General features: G+C 44.6%; 1 protein-coding gene across 4 annotated transcripts; it reads left to right on the top strand.

Annotated features, from left to right (window-relative positions):
• Positions 1-18,992, top strand: camk1gb (calcium/calmodulin-dependent protein kinase IGb). Of its 4 annotated transcripts, none has more exons than XM_064300027.1 (13): positions 1-136; positions 3,857-3,968; positions 8,836-8,961; positions 9,965-10,039; positions 10,854-10,992; positions 11,278-11,401; positions 11,938-12,013; positions 14,486-14,598; positions 14,722-14,800; positions 15,113-15,200; positions 15,959-16,317; positions 16,764-16,872; positions 17,824-18,992. In XM_064300027.1, exons 2-12 carry the CDS (start codon positions 3,883-3,885, stop codon positions 16,834-16,836), a joined length of 1,338 nt encoding a protein of 445 aa, XP_064156097.1. In that variant the 5' UTR covers positions 1-136; positions 3,857-3,882; the 3' UTR covers positions 16,837-16,872; positions 17,824-18,992. The 4 variants fall into 4 exon arrangements, with proteins under 4 accessions (XP_064156097.1, XP_064156098.1, XP_064156095.1 ...); XM_064300028.1 differs by lacking the exon at positions 1-136 and adding an exon at positions 143-280; XM_064300025.1 differs by lacking the exon at positions 1-136 and adding an exon at positions 400-727.
• Positions 18,993-20,654: the final 1,662 nt, after the last annotated feature.

Here is a 20,654-nt window from a genome sequence, read left to right as displayed (position 1 = left end):
TCTTGACACCTCCTCCCCCCGCCTTGCCCGAGCACCTGTAATCTCTCGACCTGTTGGTTATTTCTGTGCTTCTCGACAGTGTAATCCGCCCAGACCTCGGCGAGCTTTTGACAGGAGAGTCGGCAGTTGTTTCCAGGTAAGTCAGAGGAGTAGGCTCCGCCCGGTTAGCATAAACTGTTTCCCTTAGGTGCTCATTCACAAAACCTCGGCTACTGCCGCTGCAAAGTCCTCAAGTAGTTGTTTGGACAGACCTCACTAAGTGCTCTTCTGTGGCCAAAAGGTAAACTGTTAGATTGGTATTTCGTTTACAAATTATGGTAAATGCATACTGAACTGATAATGCTTAAAAGTTGCACTTCGTCATGCAGGCGAAGTATTAACGCAAACAAAGTGTTAGCTTCATTAAGGCAAACAAAGCTAGGTACCTTTTTGGCTGTATTTTAATTGGAATTATTCCAAGGTGCAAACGTCTCATATTTACAGATGATTACTCGGTGTTGGCTCGGATGTTAGTGGATATTGGTGGACTCTCACACAAGCCGTGGACACTCGCCTTGGCATGCAGATTTAAACCGTTACCTGCAGTCGATGTCGGTTTCTATGCAACCAGCGTATCGCTTCACCCCACTTTCACAAGCGATTCTTTATCGATGTTGTCCTTGCATTTGCCGGAACAATTGCTTCAGTAGAAAAGAAACTTGTGGACGGAGTTGTTATTCACCTCAAGGTAAGGTGAACTGCGATTGTTAATACAAACAGAGTCGATTTTTGAAAGCTTTCTTAATGGTCTGAAATTAAAATGAAATGCTTTTTTAAATAACATTTAATTATTTGAACGTTTGAGATGATTTATTGAAATAATCCGGACGTGTAGGGTGATTATTTTGTATACATATATGCACAATAATCGTATGAATAGACTCGCAGTGGCATAGAGTAGTTATTGTCCCTACATCGCAAACTGTTGGAAGGGTAGATTTCATTGTCCACCTGTGTCTCCAGTGCAGCGCACGCAGTGAAATGTAGGCTTGATTGTACTTATGCACAATTCGGTTACAGAATGCTCCCGGGCTGAGTTCATTATTTTTGTTAGATACCGTTTTTAGAATAGTACATTACTGACGCGTTTTAGCAGGCTTAGAATTTGCCAGCGAATGGCACAGATAGTTATATAAGAGGTACTGTAGTTGTGATGGACATAGCGTACCCAAGCGCACGAGGGGAGCGGATATTGGTATGGTTATTGTTTGTCGGTCTATTATGTGATCAAATGTTTCAACTCTTTGTGTGACTCTTCCAACTGAACCTCTACATTTTTAAACCAATTGAGAATATTTATTTTGACTGCTTTTACTACCTGTAATAGTAGGCCTACGCAACTGACTGAATTGTACTTTAAATTAGCGTCATGCATAATGTTTCAGTGCCCTGGGAGTGAAAAGTGAGCACAAAAATACAACTGACTGGGGAAGAGATGATGACTTACATTTATGTTTCTAAACAGGTTGAAATTCACCCACATAAACACAAAAGCTACGGTTTTTTAACCAACTTTGAGTAATTTATATACACATTTGTAAGGCGATTTCTCTTGTCTTTCCTGTAGTTCTGGTTTGAAGTCACACTTCCACATCCTTTTTAAAAGGTACAATGTTCTCTAAGATTTCAAGGATGTCATACACCAGCAATATTTTCTCAGCGCTGTTTGTCTGACCCCTGATCTGGGAATTAGACCGAATTGGTCCTTCATAATTGGATGTTCTTTTGTTTATAGGTTACCCAATTAGGCACTAATGGGACCGCAAAGAAATTATGGTGAACCTTTCGGCTGCGAGAATAACAACAAGGCATTTCTGTGCATCAATATGCATAATAACCGTGAAGTGTGGATTAAGGCATATTTTGTGAGGGATCATAGACTGATCAAAATGCTTTTCTGAGTGGATTATATTCCTGCCAATGGGATTTGACTGCTTGACCTGGGGCCAACTTTCTTGGTAAGGCTGGAGTTACAGATCAGGAGTCTTCTAATCCGTTATATAAATGGGACGAGGCCAGGCCCCATGGGGTGCGGATCTGAAGCCTTGTGTAAGCGATAGGCTCATCAAAGCTTAGCCTAACAGGCTAGCGGTGGCTTTAGCGTGATGTCATTTCAATACAGGACCCACAAGCAAGGGGGGGGCATGACTTAAGTCAGACACTTTTCATTTACCCGTTAGGATAGACGAAGGGGATGGTTTATGGTGCCATTGCGCGGATGTTAGCAGTAGGGTTGGAGGATTTATCTGTTTCATTTCAGTCATTTCTGGTTTGAACTGAATGAGAATTCAGTGCGCTCATTTCAGAATATCTGCAGAACCCCATGGGCATTGTTCAGCTCTGGGTGGCAGAATGATGCGTGGGCCCTTCTGCTTCTGGGAGGTTTTTGCACCGTAAGGCTTCCCCACCCGTTTTTCAGGACCTTTGGATCTGGATTCCGTCAAACTTCTGGTCTGCTTGGTATGTGTCTGATGTGATTTGTAAGTCTTTTCTCAACAAAATTTAGCCAGTTACTAAGCTTAACTCAGAGGCTGTGTGAAGAAGAAAGAAGAAAACTTAGCATTTAGATAAAGTTAAAGATAGGCGTTGATTGAATCCAGTCAACCTGTGATTTGCTGGGGTAAATCAAATTTCACTGTGGTTGGCTAAAGAGGGATGAGTGCTTAGATGCTGTCACCAGGTTTGACACACCTGCCCACAGGTATCTTACACCTCCTCCTTTTTTTGTCCGACTCAGTTCTGAGTCACCGTGGTACCAGCACTGGTCTGCCAGCTTGTTTGTCTCCTGAATGACTTAGTCCAGTCATAAATATATAAAGTATGTTCATTCAGAAATGCATTTTTAACCTTGGCTTTGTACGGTGTGGCTGTGTAAGTTGGAGGCGAACAGTAGTGTGATGTGTGCATCTCAAGAAATCGCAGTTATTTGATCATCTTCATGGTGGGGGGCGGGGGGGATGGGGGGGGGGGGGGGTGGGGGTGGGCTTCAGGTGCCCGAGCACCTACCCCTTTTGCCCCAAGACTTTGATGTGCCCCTTTGATTTGATAACAAAAAAATAAATAACATATATTATTTTTGCACTATTATTGTTGCTGCCATTCATTTGCAATCTTTCAATTTGGTGAAGTGTATTCTGTATATTTTACTGGGTGTTGTAAAAAAAAAAAAAAAAAACATTGATGCGCCTTTCTTTTTTTTTCACTTTGAGCACCTGTCCATCAGAGGTCTCTGCACAGCCTTTGCCTGTCACTCACTTCTGATTTCTGACATATGTGTTCTCCGTGGATGTAAATAACTGCCATTCATCCGTCAGGCGGCCAGTCATTGATCAGTACTGTGAGCTGCTGGCTTTGGCCCGCCTCTCAGCTGTTCCCTGTAGTCTAGCGGGAAGCTGTACATCACTGGCCATCTGTCAGACAGACAGTCACCTGTCTGGCGTCTGCTGTCTCGCCGTCCCCAAGGCACGCTGATGTATTACGAGTTTAAGCGTGGCTTTGACATCTTTGCATGTTACCTCACCGTAGGTTTTTATAGTAAACGCAGAAAATAATAACGATAAATTATTTATTCATCACTTTTCATACAGGTGCTCAAAACACTTTCTAGATCATAGAAGATGAAATAGGATAATGGACAGATAATAAAGATAGTACAATCAAGTATAGTCAGCAGTGGAACCACAAACTTTTTGATTGTTTATATCAAACTTTCACTCATTTCTTCTCAGATGGCGGTGGTTGTTTGGTTTACTTTTTCACTCGGAGATGAAGAGTATGGCATCATTGTGACATGGCTCGTTTTGTTCTTTGTGCTCAGAAATCCCTGTAGAAGCTTCAGCCGAAATGGGTCGTAAGGAGGCCACCAGCGAATGGAAGAAGAGCACCAACAACATCCGGGAGGTGTTCGAGTTCGTGGAGGTGCTAGGATCGTAAGTACACCCCCCTCTGGATGTGTCCATCCCATCCATATACCATAGCAGGGGCTAGCAATCCTGGGACCCCATGAACCAGCACTCCCTCTCTTTCCGTAAGTAGCTTTGTCCAAACAACAGGTTCAGACCAACAAGAAAGGTGATTGGTCACTGCCTGCCTATAGGGTCAACAATAGGGTTGAGTCGGTTAGGGGTCCGCGTTTCATTGCTCTTCAGTGACCCCTGGTGGTCGATCGGGTGCCCATGGACTGCTTGTGGTCTGCTTAAGGTCTTCCTCCGGCTCCGCTCTGTGTGAGCTTAGCTGGAGTCTGCAGTGTGAAAAGAAGCAGCTGGTGACACCGTGTGTCTTTGAGGAGAACTGTGGCTGTCTACACTCTCCCGAATCGACAGTGGGGTTTGCACGTTGAACGTTCCTGTGGTTGCAGGCAATTTGGACTTTCCAAATTAGGCTGGGAATTGAATATGTTCAGTTTAGGTGCCAAGTGTATATTTTAATTTTTTTCAAAGCACTTACAGTACAAAGGGGAATCCACAGGACTGTATCTCAGATCACAAAAAGAATGCTTTGGAACCAAGATCTTCTGTTCACTGAACAGTGCCTCTAATGTCAAACTGCTTTTTATATTAGGAGAGAAAAAATTCAGTAAATTAGCAGAAAATTGCTCAAGCAGAAAATTGTTGTTTATTTCAGAACTTCACTGTTGTCATGATATTTTCTTTTACTTTGAAGAGCAGATAATCCTATGTCTGAGGCAAGAAGTGAGTCTGATTTTTAATGGTTATTATGCAAATTACGAAGCATCTAAGCTCCTTGTCATGAGAAAATAAGTCTACTTTTGGAAAATGCTAAAAAAAAAAAATAAATAACACTGAAGCTGAAAATATGAGACGTGTGAGAGCATTGTTGTGATTTTCTGTGTTGCAGACCTGTGCTGAGGCTGGCCTAGTTTTTGTCTAAAATGAGGAGAGCCACTTTGCTCATTAGGTTGGTACGGATAGCTTTGCTGGACTGAGCGGATTTGCATGAGACCTACTTTAAATGTGCCTCCTTTTGGCACCGCGAGATCTAGTAATCCGGAGAGTTCCTGTCCTTGTCTGAGAGCACAGCAAGCTTACCTGGGCTGGAACCAGCTGGATCTTACATTAGCCTGGAGCTGAGTCCTTATTCAGGAAGCCATTTTGTGACTGATGAAATAATCAAAGGGAGGTAAAGCACTTGCACTCAGTGTAGTGACATGCCCCATGGTCTTGAGTTAATCCAGCCTGCAAGGAGCACCAAGGGGCAACACTAAATTGGCCTTAGCACACACCAAGCCAAAATCACCCAAAATGTCCCAATATCTATCCAGAAAGTTTGAAGCCGCTTCACCAATACAGTTTTCACTCCCCACCTTCTTTCCTCCGACTTCCTCTCTTTCCTACACGGACGCATGTGGGGAAGAGGAGGAGAGGAGACGGGTTTTCAAGCCGCTTCACCAATACAGTTCTGTGTGCTTCTCTCTTCTCCTACAATACTGGGAAACTGGAGGGAGGTAGGACGCAAAGATCGGTTTCCGGGGCACAGAGGAAACAAGGTGGTAGCGGAGGAAAGGAGGATACATTTTTTGAGTGTTGGGACACACCCGGAGTTTCAGTTAGTCCCTCGTGTTTTGGGAGTAGTGCCTCCACTGGTGTGTTAGAGGACTGCAGTCTGACTGCCCCAATAGCACATTTTGTGCAGTACTCCAGTGTAAAACCTTTAGCTGCTTAGCTGAAGGATAACTAATGCAAACAAGTGGCAGCTCCTTAGACTGTTTTCTGAATTACACGAATGCTAGCATTTGGATAGCATCATGCTAGCATTTGGATAGCATCAGAGGACTGGTTTAATGTTGGACATAACAAACAGGGAATAAAGAAACATACAGAGAAAAGGTTAATTTTTTTAAATTCTGGTTCTGTGAAAATGGGAATAGCTCAAGAGAGAGGTCGAAAGAAATATTATTGTCCATGCGATGTGGAATTTGTATCTGAATTCATAACAACATAACAGCATTATTCCACCATCTGGATCTTAAAATAAAATTGGCTTTTATACAGTGCGTATGGTGATTGCGCTAGGATTTAAATAATTCAGAAAAACAGCCTTGGCCTTATAAGAAGAGAAGAGAGAACATTCCGCCCTGCAGTTCGCATTAACGGTGACGTAAAACGGAGGAAGGAGGGACACGTGCGTTCCCACGCAGCTCCGTGTTCTGATGGTGCCTGAGCTCCCCGCGGAGAGAGCCAGGAGCTGAGGGGCGGTGGGGCGAGGAGAGGCTGACTCAGGCGCTGCGAGGCGGGGCGGGGGGGGGGGGGGGAGAGGGGGAGGGGTGGATCACCTTAAGCCCTCTGTCACATTGTTAAAGGATCCCGATGAGGAGAGAACACTTAACTGGATAGAGAGCGTTTATAGTGGGGCTTTGGGGTTAAAACTGCGCGCGCGCGTGCCTTTAAGAGACGCTGTAAACCGTCGCATTGCGTGTTCTGAAGGTTCAGAAGTGCCGCCGATGTCCTCTCAGGTCGTCGCGTGCTAGCTAGGTAGCCCCCTTTGGGGAACAAACTCAGGGAAATTTGCAAAGGGTGACAGATTAATTGGGTTGCTCCGTTTTTTTGACGGGGCTGTTGAGGTCTGTACATTCTGTAGTCGAAGAGTGACTGCAGCTGACCATACACAGAACCTCTGTCTCGTCCGTGAGCTGTTTATTCCACCCGCTGGATTGAGGGCCCCAGGGGGACCTGTTTTTAAGGCCACGGGTGTCCTGTCTCAGGGGAACAATTACAGTCACCACAGCCGCGCTCCTTATAGCAAAAGCCTGCAGCCCGCGAGGAGCGCTTGCTTTTCTGTTTTCAGCGCCATGGGCCTCTGAGATGCATGCGCGGGACTGAAAATAAAAAGCACACAAGAGCTTTGTGGCCTCACGCATCCTCGCCATCCAATCGCATTTCAGTTCTGTTCATTCAGGACATAATTTGAAATCCAAATAATTCACTGAAACGTACTCATTTGGAAAAAAAGTGAATATTTCAGTATCCAAACTGCTTAATACTTTCTAGATTCTCTGATCAGGATGGAAATGAGCGGAGTTCAAGCTGATGTGGTAGATCCTGGTAGAACCTGGCCTGAAAAGATGATGAATGATGCGTATGTATTTGACCTAGGTCTCCATGGTAACTCCACTAGTTGCCATGGATTTTCGCTGCTGGGGCATTGTGCTAGCTTTGTGCTAGCTGAGCTGCTGTGGCCTTCTTCTGGGATGAACTCTCTATTTCAGTGGGTGAACATATTGCCACCTCTGATTGGTAGGAATTTTTTTTGCCGCGTACAGTCAGCAAGCAGGAAGTGGGGCATTCATCTCAATAATGTATTCATAATTAACAAGCTTTAATAAACAAAGAAGCCCCTGTTCTCTGGACTGCGAATCTCCATCAAATCATGGCTTCAATGGCAGCCTGCACAGGTTTGCCATAGTGACCATTAGTGACGTCATCAGTGAGGACCACCGTTCCCGTGCACCCTCACCCCTGATGACCCATGATGACCCCTGCGACGGGATGGGCCTGTCAGTGCGGCCTGTGCTCCCGGCGCCCCAGAAACACGAGCGCTCTGAGCTTTGAGCCCGCTGCAGTTTCCATTGCATAAGCGATTAGCGCTCGGCTAATCCGCCCGCTGGGACAGCTATTCCCAGGCACAGCCAGAGACGGGGCAGAGCAGGGCCACGGCGCGGGAAGCTAAGCCCTCTGTAGGAGCTCATTAGCCACTCAATCCCTCCTCAGATTTAAAGCGCTGTTCTCTCAGGAAAGAACATCTTTTTTAGGGCATCTTAATGCTCATAACTGCTGTGAAATGGAAACGTGCTCGGCCGGTGAAAGGTGAATCCTCGGAAAGCCTCAACAGCATTCACGAGACCTGTCCTCCTTAATTTGCGAATAAAGCAACTGTTAGCTCTTTTTGGTCACTTCCGCAATGTTAGGATATCTTTGCACGCTGAATTAAATTAAAATACTGTCAGTGTGTAAAAACACAATTTTCAACTCAATTTAAAAACACATTTTTCCATAAAAATTGTTTTTCAATGTGAATACATGTAATACATTTATGTGCACTATTATGAAACAAACCTTCAAACCAAACAGACATTTTTTTCTCTGTATATTTAGTTTTAGAACTGAGTCATGTGTCATGTTCCAAAGTTTTTTTTATTAATAAAAATTCAATAAATTCTCATTTAACATAATTCTGTAATGAGGTGAGAACATTTCTCTTTTATTCTTTTAAGGTTATGTTTTGGTCTGCATTTTTGGAGCAGTGTCTTAAAGCCATGCGAATATCGACCACTTCTGTTTACAAATTGAAACAATCCACTCACAGAGCAAATCATATTACAATAAAGGCACTCGTCTGAAATGGACACTATTATGATTCATTGTGCTACAGAGGTTAACCAGAGCTCTGAACATGCAGAGGAAGACCAGCCAAAGGAAGACCAGCTGTGTTTCCCTCACCACCAGGTGAGGGAACATTTACCTGGGTGTGGGAACACTTAGGAGACAGGGCCATGAAGCAACCTTTCGAGGGGCAGGTGCACAAAGTGGGAAAAGGGCACAGCAACCTAGGAGAACTTTTATATGACACCTGGTTATGGTGTAGAATATATTTGAATGAATGAAGATGATTTTTTAAAAATCAAATCAATGGGGCATTTGGGTGCATTTGTGGCAAAAGGGGCAGGGGCTGGGGCACCAGGAGCTACCCCCTCTGCACATGCCCACATTGGAGATTAAAGGCCCAGGTGTGTAAAGACCTGACCTTTCCGTCTCTCTCTCTCTCTCTCTCTCTGTTCAGGGGGGCGTTCTCGGAGGTGTACCTGGTGAAGGAGAGGAAAACAGGAAACGACTTCGCCATGAAGTGCGTGAAGAAGAAACAGAAGAAGAACAACATCCTGGAGAACGAGATCGCAGTGCTGAGGAGGTGAGACTCCTGCGCTTCATTCTGAAAACGTTTCCTGACACATTAAATGAACAGCAGACTTCCCTCAGAGGAAGAAACCAGGACAGGACTGAAGAACATTAAACAATAGCATCTTCAGTTTTACTGGGAATACATGCATTCTAAAAATGTCCTTTTATTAGTGTTTAATAATAGCGATTGTAATATTGAATTATAAATGGGTAGATTACAGGTTCTAGTAAATTAATGTAATGTACTAAAAATGTTTACGAAAACAGATCATGTTAGTAGATACGTGTATTCATAGCAAAATGGCTCGTCTCACAGGACAGTTTCAGCCTGTGGAAGGTGTAATGTCTCATTTGGAGCTCATTCATATTCTGTTATAAAAATAGATCATGCGTTTCACAGAGTGCCATTGTTCTATGATTAACCACTGGTGTTGCTTATTATATTAACTGAGTGTCTTTATGAATATTGCAACTGAACATTTTTAAATGGCCATCTTTTATGAATAATGCAAAAGATTTGCATCCATTAAATATTAGGGACCAGATGTTCAGTGATGCAAATTAACCTTACCAAAGATCTGGTTTGTAAATGAGCCTAACTAGTCTTTCATCAAGGCTGAAAAGCAAAGACAAAAACAAAGATGTCATTTTGTGAGACCTCAGTATACCTCAGGAATAATCATTAGAGATATACACCCCATGTAAGAGTGCTCTTAATTTATGTTAAACATGTGCAACATGTCCAGTCAATTAAGGTAATGAAATTAAGTTCAATTAATGAGTTTGGGAAAAAATCCTAATACAAACATGTTACCATTTTTCCACTCATGAACTGAACTTTGATTACTTTACTAAAGTAACTGAATTTAAACAGAACTGACCCCACATGTTGTACAGGATCACAGTATTTGACATCGCTGCCCCTTGACCTCCTGAATGAAAGGTGTATGTGTTGATACTGGAGGATGACATGGCTCATGTGAATCGTGCTGATTGGTTGATTGCTGCTGCAGGATTCAGCACGAGAACGTGGTGAGGCTGGAGCAGTTCTATGAGAGCCGGACACATTACTACCTGGTCATGGAGCTGTGAGTGCAATACTTCTCTCTCCTCCGTCTGTCCTTCTCTCCTCTTCTGTCCATCTCTCCCCTTCTTCCCTTCTGTCCTTCTCTCCTCCTCTCTCCTACCTTCCTCTCTCCTTTTGTCCTTCTCTCCTCCTCTCTCCTTCTGTCCCTCTCTCCTCCTCTCTCCTACCCTCCTCTCTCCTTCTTTCTTTCTCTCCTCCTCTCTCCTTTTGTCCTTCTCTCCTCCTCTCTCCTACTGTCATTCTCTCCTCTTCTCTCCTTCTGTCTTTCTCTCCTATCTTCTTCTGTCCTTCTCTCCTCCTTCTGTTCTTCTCTACTCTTCTCCTTAGTGATTGGTGATGTTCCAATGCATTTTACTGTGCAACCACACAGTAAAATGTCCAGCATGAATTAAACTCAACAAAGTACATAATGAGTCCAGTTGGGACCATGTGTACTGGCTAATTTAATACTGAACAGTTTTTTGTGCACAGATAAAGTACAATAACCAGATCCTCAGCTCATATGTTCAGTCCTGTCTCTGCTTATTAATTACAGGAGGTTGTTGTTTACAGGAGTTTCCATTACTATATTACAGTGCAGAATATCCACTGTTATAGTATTGTCCCTGGTCATGCTCCTTCATGAATATAAGTCACATCAAATTGCAGTGTTTTTGCTTAAGTGGTTAGTGAAAAGAAATGTTAAGAATATGAACTTCAGTACGTGTAGAATGTAAAGCATCTGTGTCACACCCCACTCAGATTGTGATTCTAGGGGTGAGCTCTGGGGGGTGCTGTTGGGGGTGTGTCCTAACTGCCCCCTCCGGTCCCGTCAGCGTTTCTGGGGGCGAGCTCTTCGACCGCATCCTGGACCGCGGGGTGTACACGGAGAAGGACGCCAGCCTGGTGATCCGGCAGGTGCTGAACGCCGTCAGTTACCTCCACAACAACGGCATCGTGCACCGCGACCTCAAGGTAATGCCCTGGGACACCTGAGATACCGTTTGAGATGCTCAAACAGCCGTGACCTCACAGCTAACACACAACATGGCTCACAATGCTGCTGCCATGCAGTGGCAATGCTATAACATTGACCAGGTATTCCAGTAACACCGTGAGGACATGCTGTGCTAGCTGGGCTAATCCTTCCTCAGTGTTACATGTTCAATAATTCCCACCTTCTCAGCCTCAGTTGACTTGCTGTTGTTTGGGTAAAAACGGCCATTTTAATACCTTGACATTCTCTCCATCTGTCTGCAGCCTGAGAACCTCCTCTACTACACCCAGCACGAGAACTCCAAAATCATGATCAGCGACTTCGGGCTCTCCAAGATGGAGGACAATGGCATCATGAGAACTGCCTGCGGAACCCCTGGATATGTAGGTGGGTAGCCCCGCTGGACTAGCAGGACCTGATTTTCTTCTGTGGAACCAGCAAGTACACTGACATGGCATAATCGTGTCCCTCTGGAGAGTAGGTTTCTTTGGAATGTTTGCCAGAGTCTGTGTTCTCAAACTCATTCTAGAACATTGCTTTCAATTACCAGTAGTGATTATTGCCTCAATAGAATGTTCAGTTATTGACATGTTTGTGATCTTACACCTTAAAGGGTTAAGTAGTCATAGTAGCCATGACTTTCATGCTTCAATAAATATAAAGAAAAACAAAAAAATAAGAAAACTAAGCCATGCGCCTTTATAAAAAAATGTATGCTCATCGGGATACAGTCATTATCAGTGGACTGTGTTATTGGCTGCTGCATGCAAAACACAACCACGTCTCTCACACAAACAAGTCTTTTAGATGAAGACTCTCAGTTGACAAACTCAGAGCACAGGTGTGAGACTTTAATTGTGTGCCCCCCTCCCTCCTCCTCCCTCCTCCTCCCCCTTCCTCCCCCTTCCCCCCACCCCGTACAGCTCCTGAGGTGCTTGCTCAGAAACCGTACAGCAAGGCAGTGGACTGCTGGTCTATCGGAGTCATCACCTACATCCTGTGAGTACCTGCCACAGATACAGCAGTCACTAATTAATTTGTAATGAATTGATTCCTATTTGAGACCTCAAATATTGCATGCAGTGCAGTGTGTAAGTATTTGGACAGTAGCGCTTTTTTGTTGTTTTGGTTCTGTACTCCAGCTTGTTGGATTTGATATGAAACGATGAATACGAGGTTAAAGTGCAGACTGTCTGCTTTAACCTGAGGGTATTTACATCCATATTGGATGATCCATGTAGGAAGTACAATCCATAGTTCCCCAATTTAGGGGACCAAAATTCTTTGCTTTTTGTCTGTACCATGACTATGATGGCTTGGGTTCAAATGTCCATGTGTAACTATTCTAAATAAAGAAGGCAAATTCACACTTAACAATTTAGTCATTTAGCAAATCCTTCATAGCTAAAACAACTTACAAACGTGTATTTCATATTGTCAGCAAACTGCACAAGAACCTAGAGATATAGCAAATATACAATTATATGTGTCACCCTGAAGGGGTGTGCCTCAAAACCTGTGAGACAGAGGTAGAAAAATTTTCTTTTTGACTAAGTAGAAACACTGAGGTGCTGTCTGGAAAGGTGCATTTTTAGCATAGCATAGCATAACATAACATAACAAGTTCCCATTCAGCCCAAAAAACGCTCACCGTTTTGTTACCACTAACGGGTGCTCACCATTCACCTGCAAACTAGATATTATCCAGCACCAAAAGATGTTTTTAGATGTTTGTGGGAAACAGCTGGTGAATCTGCCTGATTGGAGAAGCTGGTTTCACCGTCAGAGATTGAGAACAGAGAGGCTTCTGGATGCTGGAAGAAATAGGGCATCCAGCTGGCCAGAGGGTGATGAGAGGCCTGGTTGGAGAGCACCTGGTGTAATTATTTTCTGAAGACAGGAAGGGGCAGCACCATTTGCAGTTTGGTCTGCCAAGTGAAGACTGTTCCAAAGCACCGTGACATATGTGAATTAGCGCAGGCTGAAGGCCAGACAGGCAGCAGCTTGCCGGGCCACCGGTAGCAGTCTGAGGGCAGAGGGCCGATAAGCCGGCCAGCGCGGTGTTGCCGTAGTCCAGACGGCAGATTGCGAGGGCTTGGATGAGTAACTGTGTTCCCTCATGGGTGAGGAAGGGGCAGACGCTCCTGATTTTGGGAAGGGAGAAGCTGCAGGACCAGGTGGTTACCCTGATGGGTCCTGAGAAGCTCAGCTGGTCATGCAGGGTCACGCCAAAGTTCTCAGCCGAGTGGGAGGTGTGACGGTGTGGAGCCGTCAGTGGCATTAAAACGTCAGTCTGTGGCGAACTCTCTTGCCAGGAGGAACACACATGAACTCTTAGGCTAGCCACTGTTCATCTCCCTCATGGACTACTGCAGCCCCCTCCTGGCTGACCTTCCTGCTTCTGCCATCAGACCTCTGCCTGTTCATCTGATCTACAGCCCCCTCAGACTCAGCCATGTCACTCCCCTTCTCATCTCCCTCTACGGGCTATCTATATCGGCTCGCATGAATTTCAAAACCTTGGTGCTAGCAGCTAGCCTACCAGGCAGCTAAAAGGACAGCTCTTTTATGTCTTCAGATGATTACCAGAGCCTACACTCTTACCAAACCCCTCTGTTCTGGCACCCCCTTCCCCCCCCCCCCCAGTGTACCTGCACTTAGAGATCATGTTTCCTGGTTGTTATGACCCCCCAGTGGTGGAATGAGCTTCCAGCTGCAGTCAGGACAGCAGAAACCCTGCCCATCTTCCCACTGCTGTCAGAACAGCAGAAACCCTGCCCATCTTCCCGCTGCAGTCAGAACAGCAGAAACCCTACCCAGCAGAAACATACTGAAGACCCACTTCTTCAAATTGCATCATGGCAAATTGCATCTGTTAATTTATAGCCAGTATTAATTATATATACAGTATCAATCTGGTGAGGTGGTGCCTGTGTTCAGATTTAGAAACCCAGGGCCTATGATTAGAGTGATCACCTGATTGGTATTAATCACTGGTGGTTAGACCTTGAGTCTGTGTATGTTTCCTGAAAGGCTGGTTGATTAAACAGGGCGCATTGCTGCTGCAGAGCTATAGCTTCCCCTAGTGGAACACCATCCACATTATATAGGATAGGAGCTGAGCATCTCTCTTGTTTGAACCCCACAATTCACCTGCTGCTCTGAAATAGACTGCAGTGCAGAACTGTTTGGCACCTTTAAAAGAGTGAAGTAATTAAATGTTTCTACAAGACTATTTAAATGAACGAAGACGTCATGAAGTGTCTAGGTTTACATTATCCTCGGGTAACCGATGAATCACTTCATTTGAACACTAATATTGAAATTTTGTCTGCAAATGAGACAGTTGCTATACCATTTGAGGAAGAAGAACCTGTGGTACAAATATGCTATACTGAGGTCCTAGAGGGGAGTGTATATTGGTGTTTATTGTTTATATTATGTGAGTAAATGCTTCGTTTTCTCTCTCAGACTCTGTGGATACCCTCCTTTCTATGAAGAGACAGAGACACGCCTCTTCTCTAAGATCATGAGGGCGCAGTACGAGTTTGACTCTCCTTTCTGGGACGACATCTCTGAGTCTGGTGCGTGCCTCTGAGTCATTCCACCCCTGTCCCATGTCTCTGTAGCCCCAGCTCACTTTCCCCCCCTCCCCTCTCCCCCAGCTGGGTGTTGACATTTTTTGTTTTGCTTTTCCGTTTCTGCAGCAAAAGACTTCATCCGCAACATGCTGGAGAAGAACCCCAAAAAGCGCTACACCTGTGAGCAGGCCATCCGTCACCCGTGGTGAGTATGACTGGAGGAATCGAGCTCGGAGCGCAGGTGCAATGAACTCTGGGAATGCACAAACAGTCTAATCCGATACCTCTGGGGAAAGCACAGATGGTCCAATCAGATACCTCTGAGGGGATGCAGAGATGGTCCAATCAGATTATCCGTTTGCCTGCTCTTCCTTCTCATCCATTTCTGAATATCGCGTGCACCCTGAGGTGCTCCGTTCGGTTTTTGGGGTTTAACAGTCCCGGGTTTTTGGTGCGTAATTGACACTCCCAAATCACAAAGCCTGACCCGTGGCCTGGCTGTGATCTCCTTCCCCAGGATCATCGGAGAGACTGCACGCAGCCAGGACATCTACCACTCTGTCAGCATGCAGATCCAGAAGAACTTCGCCAAGTCCAAGTGGAAAGTAAGTCTTCTGCCTCAATCACTCATATTTATCTGAGGAAAGGTATCCAGGTATTACTGAGTCAGTTGGATAACTGCACTAAAAATGAGTAAAACCCGGAACCCTCCCAAATCTGGAGCACGGACTGAAGTTAAAAGAGCTGTTCCGGATTTTACGCAGTTACCCAGCTAACTCAGTAGTCCTGCTTCGTGAAACACCCCCCAGCTAGTCAGGTGAACTACCAAAGCACATACAGTTTCCAACCACAGAATGAAAAATAGGGGAGGCAGGTCCAGTTAACAGCAAATTATTGCAATGTTTTATGTGCCAGCCTTCCCATAATGCCCTGGTGCCCAAACTACAATCACAGTTACACTGGGAGACACTGCACTGGGGTTAATGTCCCTGGTTTGGTATTAAGGAAAATCTCAGAGATTAGGTTCAACAGTACAGCAGAAACAAAATTGCCTATTTCAAGATGACTATGGAAAACCGTCAGAGAAATTAGGATTACCGTCAGATTTTTTTTTTTTTGGTAAAATATATGCTTTTGTAAAGGTCTACTGTACAAGATGTAAATAAACATGGAGTGTATTTTCATAAAGATTCTGATAGCAGTAATTATGGCAGGTAAAATGTATTACATCATTTGAAGTGGTGCTTATCATAAAGGCTTTTTGCGGGCATCATGTTGGCATTACAACCACAGGCATTAAACCCAAGGATATTTTTGACCCGGCTGTGCTTACACTCATACCTGTGTCTTGGTTGGGTTACAGCAAGCCTTCAATGCGACTGTGGCCATAAACCACATGAAGAAGCTACAGCTGGCACACTCGGAGATGCTCGCCAAACAGACCCAGGGACCCGTCCCCGACATCAAGGTCGTTGACCTTTCCTCCCCCGGCCCGTCCCGCCAGAACCTGGCCCCGGAGAACCTGGAACCCAACGGCAACCAGCCCGACGGTCACATGACGCTGCCGTCCAATCCGAACGAGCCCAAGAGCCACTACTACCCCGCGCGGCCCAATCACAGCGAGCTGGCGCACGCTGACGGCTGCCACGGCCTCACCTTGGTGGAGAAGGGCAAACACGCCTACCACTCTGAGCCTGCCAACCTGAACGGGACAGCCAAACAGTACGCCTACACCTGCGTTTAATATACTCTCTATACAGCCTCTTCCAGTGCCTTAGTAGGATTTACACCATCAAGGCTGGTGTTGATGCAATTTCAGTTCATTCCGTTCAGCAAAATTGTTAAAGTTCAATTAACTAGTTGAAAAATGCCCATACAGTCAATTGAGGACTTTTTAAATTTTATTTAATTGGCTGAATTGAAATGCAGTTGGCCCCGGCCTTGACTGTTAGCAGATAAGTGAGTTTACCATATGTACTGCAGGTTTGTTATGACTGATATATAGAGATCTGTGATTTAACCCTTTAAGGTGTAACTGAACATTCTATCGCTGATGTAACAATCACTACTGGTAACTGAAAGCAATGGGGTTCTAGAACACTGACTTAGAACTTTTAAAATACTTTCCAAAAAAACCTGCTCTTCAAAGGGTTAACTCTGTACTGCAGGTACGGCACCATGTTCAGAGGCTCCAATGGAAATGTGCGTCCTCTGCAGACTGGCGTGTGCTCTGTCATGTGACTGACTGGAACAGCAACACAGGGACAATAAACACAGGTACGGCTGTCTGCTGCATTCAACTCTACACACACGCACGTGCATACACTCACACACACGCACGTGCATACACTCACACACGCACGGGCATACACTCACACACGCACGTGCATACACTCACACACACGCACGTGCATACACTCACACACACGCACGTGCATACACTCACACACACGCACAGGCATACACTCACACACACACACGCACGTGCATACACTCACACACACGCACGTGCATACACTCACACACACGCACGGGCATACACTCACACACACGCACATGCATACACTCACACACACCCACGTGCATACACTCACACACACACGGGCATACACTCACACACACGCACGGGCATACACTCACACACACGCACATGCATACACTCACACACACGTGCGTGCATACACACACACACACGTGCACACGCATGCACACACTCACCCACATGCATGTACACATGCATACCTGCATGCACACATGCACACACATGCACGCACACACAAGCTTGCGTGCATACACATGGTGCATCCTGTAAGTATTTGGACAGTGACACTGGTTGTGTTGTTTTGGCTCTGTACTCCAGTACATTGGATTTTAAATGAGGCAATGAATGGGAGGTTAAAGTGTCGACTGTCCGCTTTAATTTTAGGGTATTTACATTCACATCAGGTGGACCATGTATGAATCACAGCCACTTTTATACATAGTTCCTCCTTTTTAGGGGACTCAAACAAAATAGACAAACTAACATAATCACACACACACACACACTCATGCCTATCTGCGGTGTTCACCTGTAAACACATGTGCGCATACATACATGCACATATAAATGTGTGCACACAGACACATGTAATTGGCAGTGCCTCTCTTGTGGAAACTAAATACTGGAAACACTCAGGTCAATACCTCTCTCTCTCTCTCTCTCTCCCCTGTCCCTCTCCCTCTCAGGTCTGACAGGTCTGGTTTTTCTGCTGAGCTCCTGGCTGAGTGTGAATCAGCAGTTTGTGTGGACGGGCCCATGACACTGACTGAATGGGAGCTTTGGGGTAGCCATTACTGCAACATCCCTAAATCTGGAGGAATTCAGAAGAGCACCTAGACACACACACACTCACACACACACACACTCATACACTCTCTGCGCTCACACACTCACACGCTGACACACTCACACACTCACACACACACACACACACACACACACATCTGCACACATTTAAATACACTACATCCTAATTGTTCAGAATCCTTGTACGGAACTTCCACTTGCTCCGGAGGTCCAGGGCCACTCTATACGAATGTATATACCATATGTCTGCATAAAGAAGCACTGTAATCCCTAAGAAGGCTGTATTTAAGCCTCAGTATTAAACTTGCAGAAACTGAAGAGGTATTACAGTAGTGTAACGCTATGGAAGTCATGTACGTGTGATTTATTCAAGTATAAAGGTCCTGCATCCACGTGAAGCTACGCTGGTGAATGTAATGTGTTTTATGTACTGTATCATGCATGTACATACTGTAACAGTGCAGTAAACGACAGTGCAGGATTACTGTAGCTGGTCTATGATGATAAAGGCTCTGTGGTGTGGTCAAAACGCAGAATGCGTGACCATTTTATATTTATATTTTTTTGATGTTTGTACAAATAAACAGGCATTACAAAGCTGCCGCAAGGTAGATGAGGAACGACCGACAGTGAAGAGATTGTACATGTTTGTTACCAATATGAGAAGGCGAGCGGAGACGTGTAATACTGTATTTCTGAAATGCCACAGTCATGTGTTTCTGAAATGGCAGATTTTATTTTTGAATACGCGCTATCCGAGGGCGGAGGTGAGAAATCAGCTCTGCTGTTGATGCGAATGTCCTTTTACTGGTGTAAATATTTCCCTGAGTGTTGCCAACTCACCAACGCTCACACTTGTAGAGCGAAGGGTTTTCTGCTGTAAATATTTTAATAATCACGTTAAAGAGGTTATATTTAATATGGGACGGAATCTTTCACGCTGCACATATTTAACTGAACTGATTTGTGATTGGTCTGTGCGGAGTGTGAGTTCTTATACTTTTGTCTTGGCTAGCATCGTGACCAATAAAGACCCAAGTGAAAGCCATCCCATGTCATTGTTTTCATTTTTCACACTTGTTTTGGACACAAAAGATACATTTTACAAAGAAAAGAAAATGCAAGGTAATACAGGATGTTTGAGAAAGATATACAAAACCAAGAGCATTGTTCCAAAACATGAACTTTCACGTGTCCAGAACAAAAGAGAGCACAAAGGTTGAATAATATTGTGATGAACATTGTTTGGAGTAGTTTTGGAAAAGATGCCAACACAAAGGACAAATCTGTGGTCCTCTGGCTTTACACTCCCAATAAAAAGGGTTCTTTGGCTTCTCTCCAGAGGGGAAACCTTTTTGGTTCTTCATGGAACCCTATATAGTAGTTGTGAAAAGTATGAAAGCTCCCAGATTGAACCATTTTGCCCATTAAAGAACATTTGCGCTATATAGGGTTCCTCTATGAAGACCTTTTAGAACCCTTTCTTCTGAGAGGGTTCTCCTATTCTGATTACTCCGTAATAAAAATCCACTGGATGGCCTCAGGGTGGCGCTAAAATACAGGAGTCCATGACTCAACATGGAAATCAGGATAATCTTTAAGTGCTGCAAACATCTCAAACACCATAGCCACATTTCTAATGCTGGCGCTTCTTGCTTTGCCACAGCTCCTTCTGGACTTTGGCAATACTTCTTGGTACCTCAAGCCTTCATTCAGATATTTAACCCTTGGTCATATGTTAACACAATGGACTTCTGGGCAGCTGATTTTGTTTAAGTGACCAGTTTTCATGTCATCCATCCATCCATTATCTATACCCGCTTATTCCTGGTCAGGGTCGCGGGGGGTGCTGGAGCCTATCCCAGGGTGCACTGGTTGAGAGGCAGGAATACACCCTGAACAGGCGCCAATCTATCACAGGGCACACACACCATTCACTCACACACTCATAACTATGGGCAATTTACAGTCTCCAATTAGCCCAATCAGCATGTCTTTGCACTGTGAGAGGAAACTGGAGTACCTGGAGGAAACCCACACAGACACAAGGAGAACACACAAACTCCACACAGAAAGGCCCAGGCCGGATGCAAACCCAGGACCTTCTTGCACCACCATGCTGCCCTCTTCATGTCATGCAAAGCTATTTCTGACATTCAACTTAAGAGGGTAAATCATCCTTCAATAAAATTATTCAATGTTTAATATTTAATAAAGGACAAATAACTGCTTTATATAATACAGGGGGATGAAATTATAGCTGGAATGAAAACCAGAATCCGCAGGACGAAATTTGAAAACACCTGATTTGCAGGTAGGAGAACTGTGTTCTCTCAGGTAAAACTGGAAGCAACCTGCACCCCGATCCGTGTGCAACAACACAGACATTGTCTGGCTCTTTAGTAAGTGTGAGACAGCATATTATGAGACTTTTTATAATGCAGCTTTGCTACACAGAGTATTTAAGGATCAGGCTATTGAGCTCAAATCCAGTGTCTAAAAATAAAACAGGAAACCAGCCAAGCCTGTCTTTCCATACATGAATAGGGCTATTCAGCTGTATTACAAAATATAGTCATGGCAGTAACAATAATGGAAATATTACTTTAAAAAACAACAATCACTGTGGGCTTGTATTAAAAAAGAGATATCTTCAAAGATCCAGAAAACCAAACACAATAGCATGTACACAAGCATTTGCATGCTGCTA

Source organism: Anguilla rostrata, chromosome 11 (genome assembly GCF_018555375.3).
Source record: "Anguilla rostrata isolate EN2019 chromosome 11, ASM1855537v3, whole genome shotgun sequence".
Classification (NCBI taxonomy): Eukaryota; Metazoa; Chordata; class Actinopteri; order Anguilliformes; family Anguillidae; genus Anguilla; species Anguilla rostrata.
The sequence above is the reverse complement of the archived record's forward strand: the minus strand, read 5'-3'. Positions and strand labels throughout refer to the sequence as shown.

Bases quoted from the DNA above. Each gene is read 5' to 3' on its own strand.
- camk1gb (XM_064300025.1), top strand. From the start codon at position 589: ATGTCGGTTTCTATGCAACCAGCGTATCGCTTCACCCCACTTTCACAA. The intron at 12,014-14,485 runs GTGAGTACCTGC...TTTCTCTCTCAG, and splicing joins GGAGTCATCACCTACATCCT to ACTCTGTGGATACCCTCCTT. The intron at 15,201-15,958 runs GTAAGTCTTCTG...GTTGGGTTACAG, and splicing joins TCGCCAAGTCCAAGTGGAAA to CAAGCCTTCAATGCGACTGT.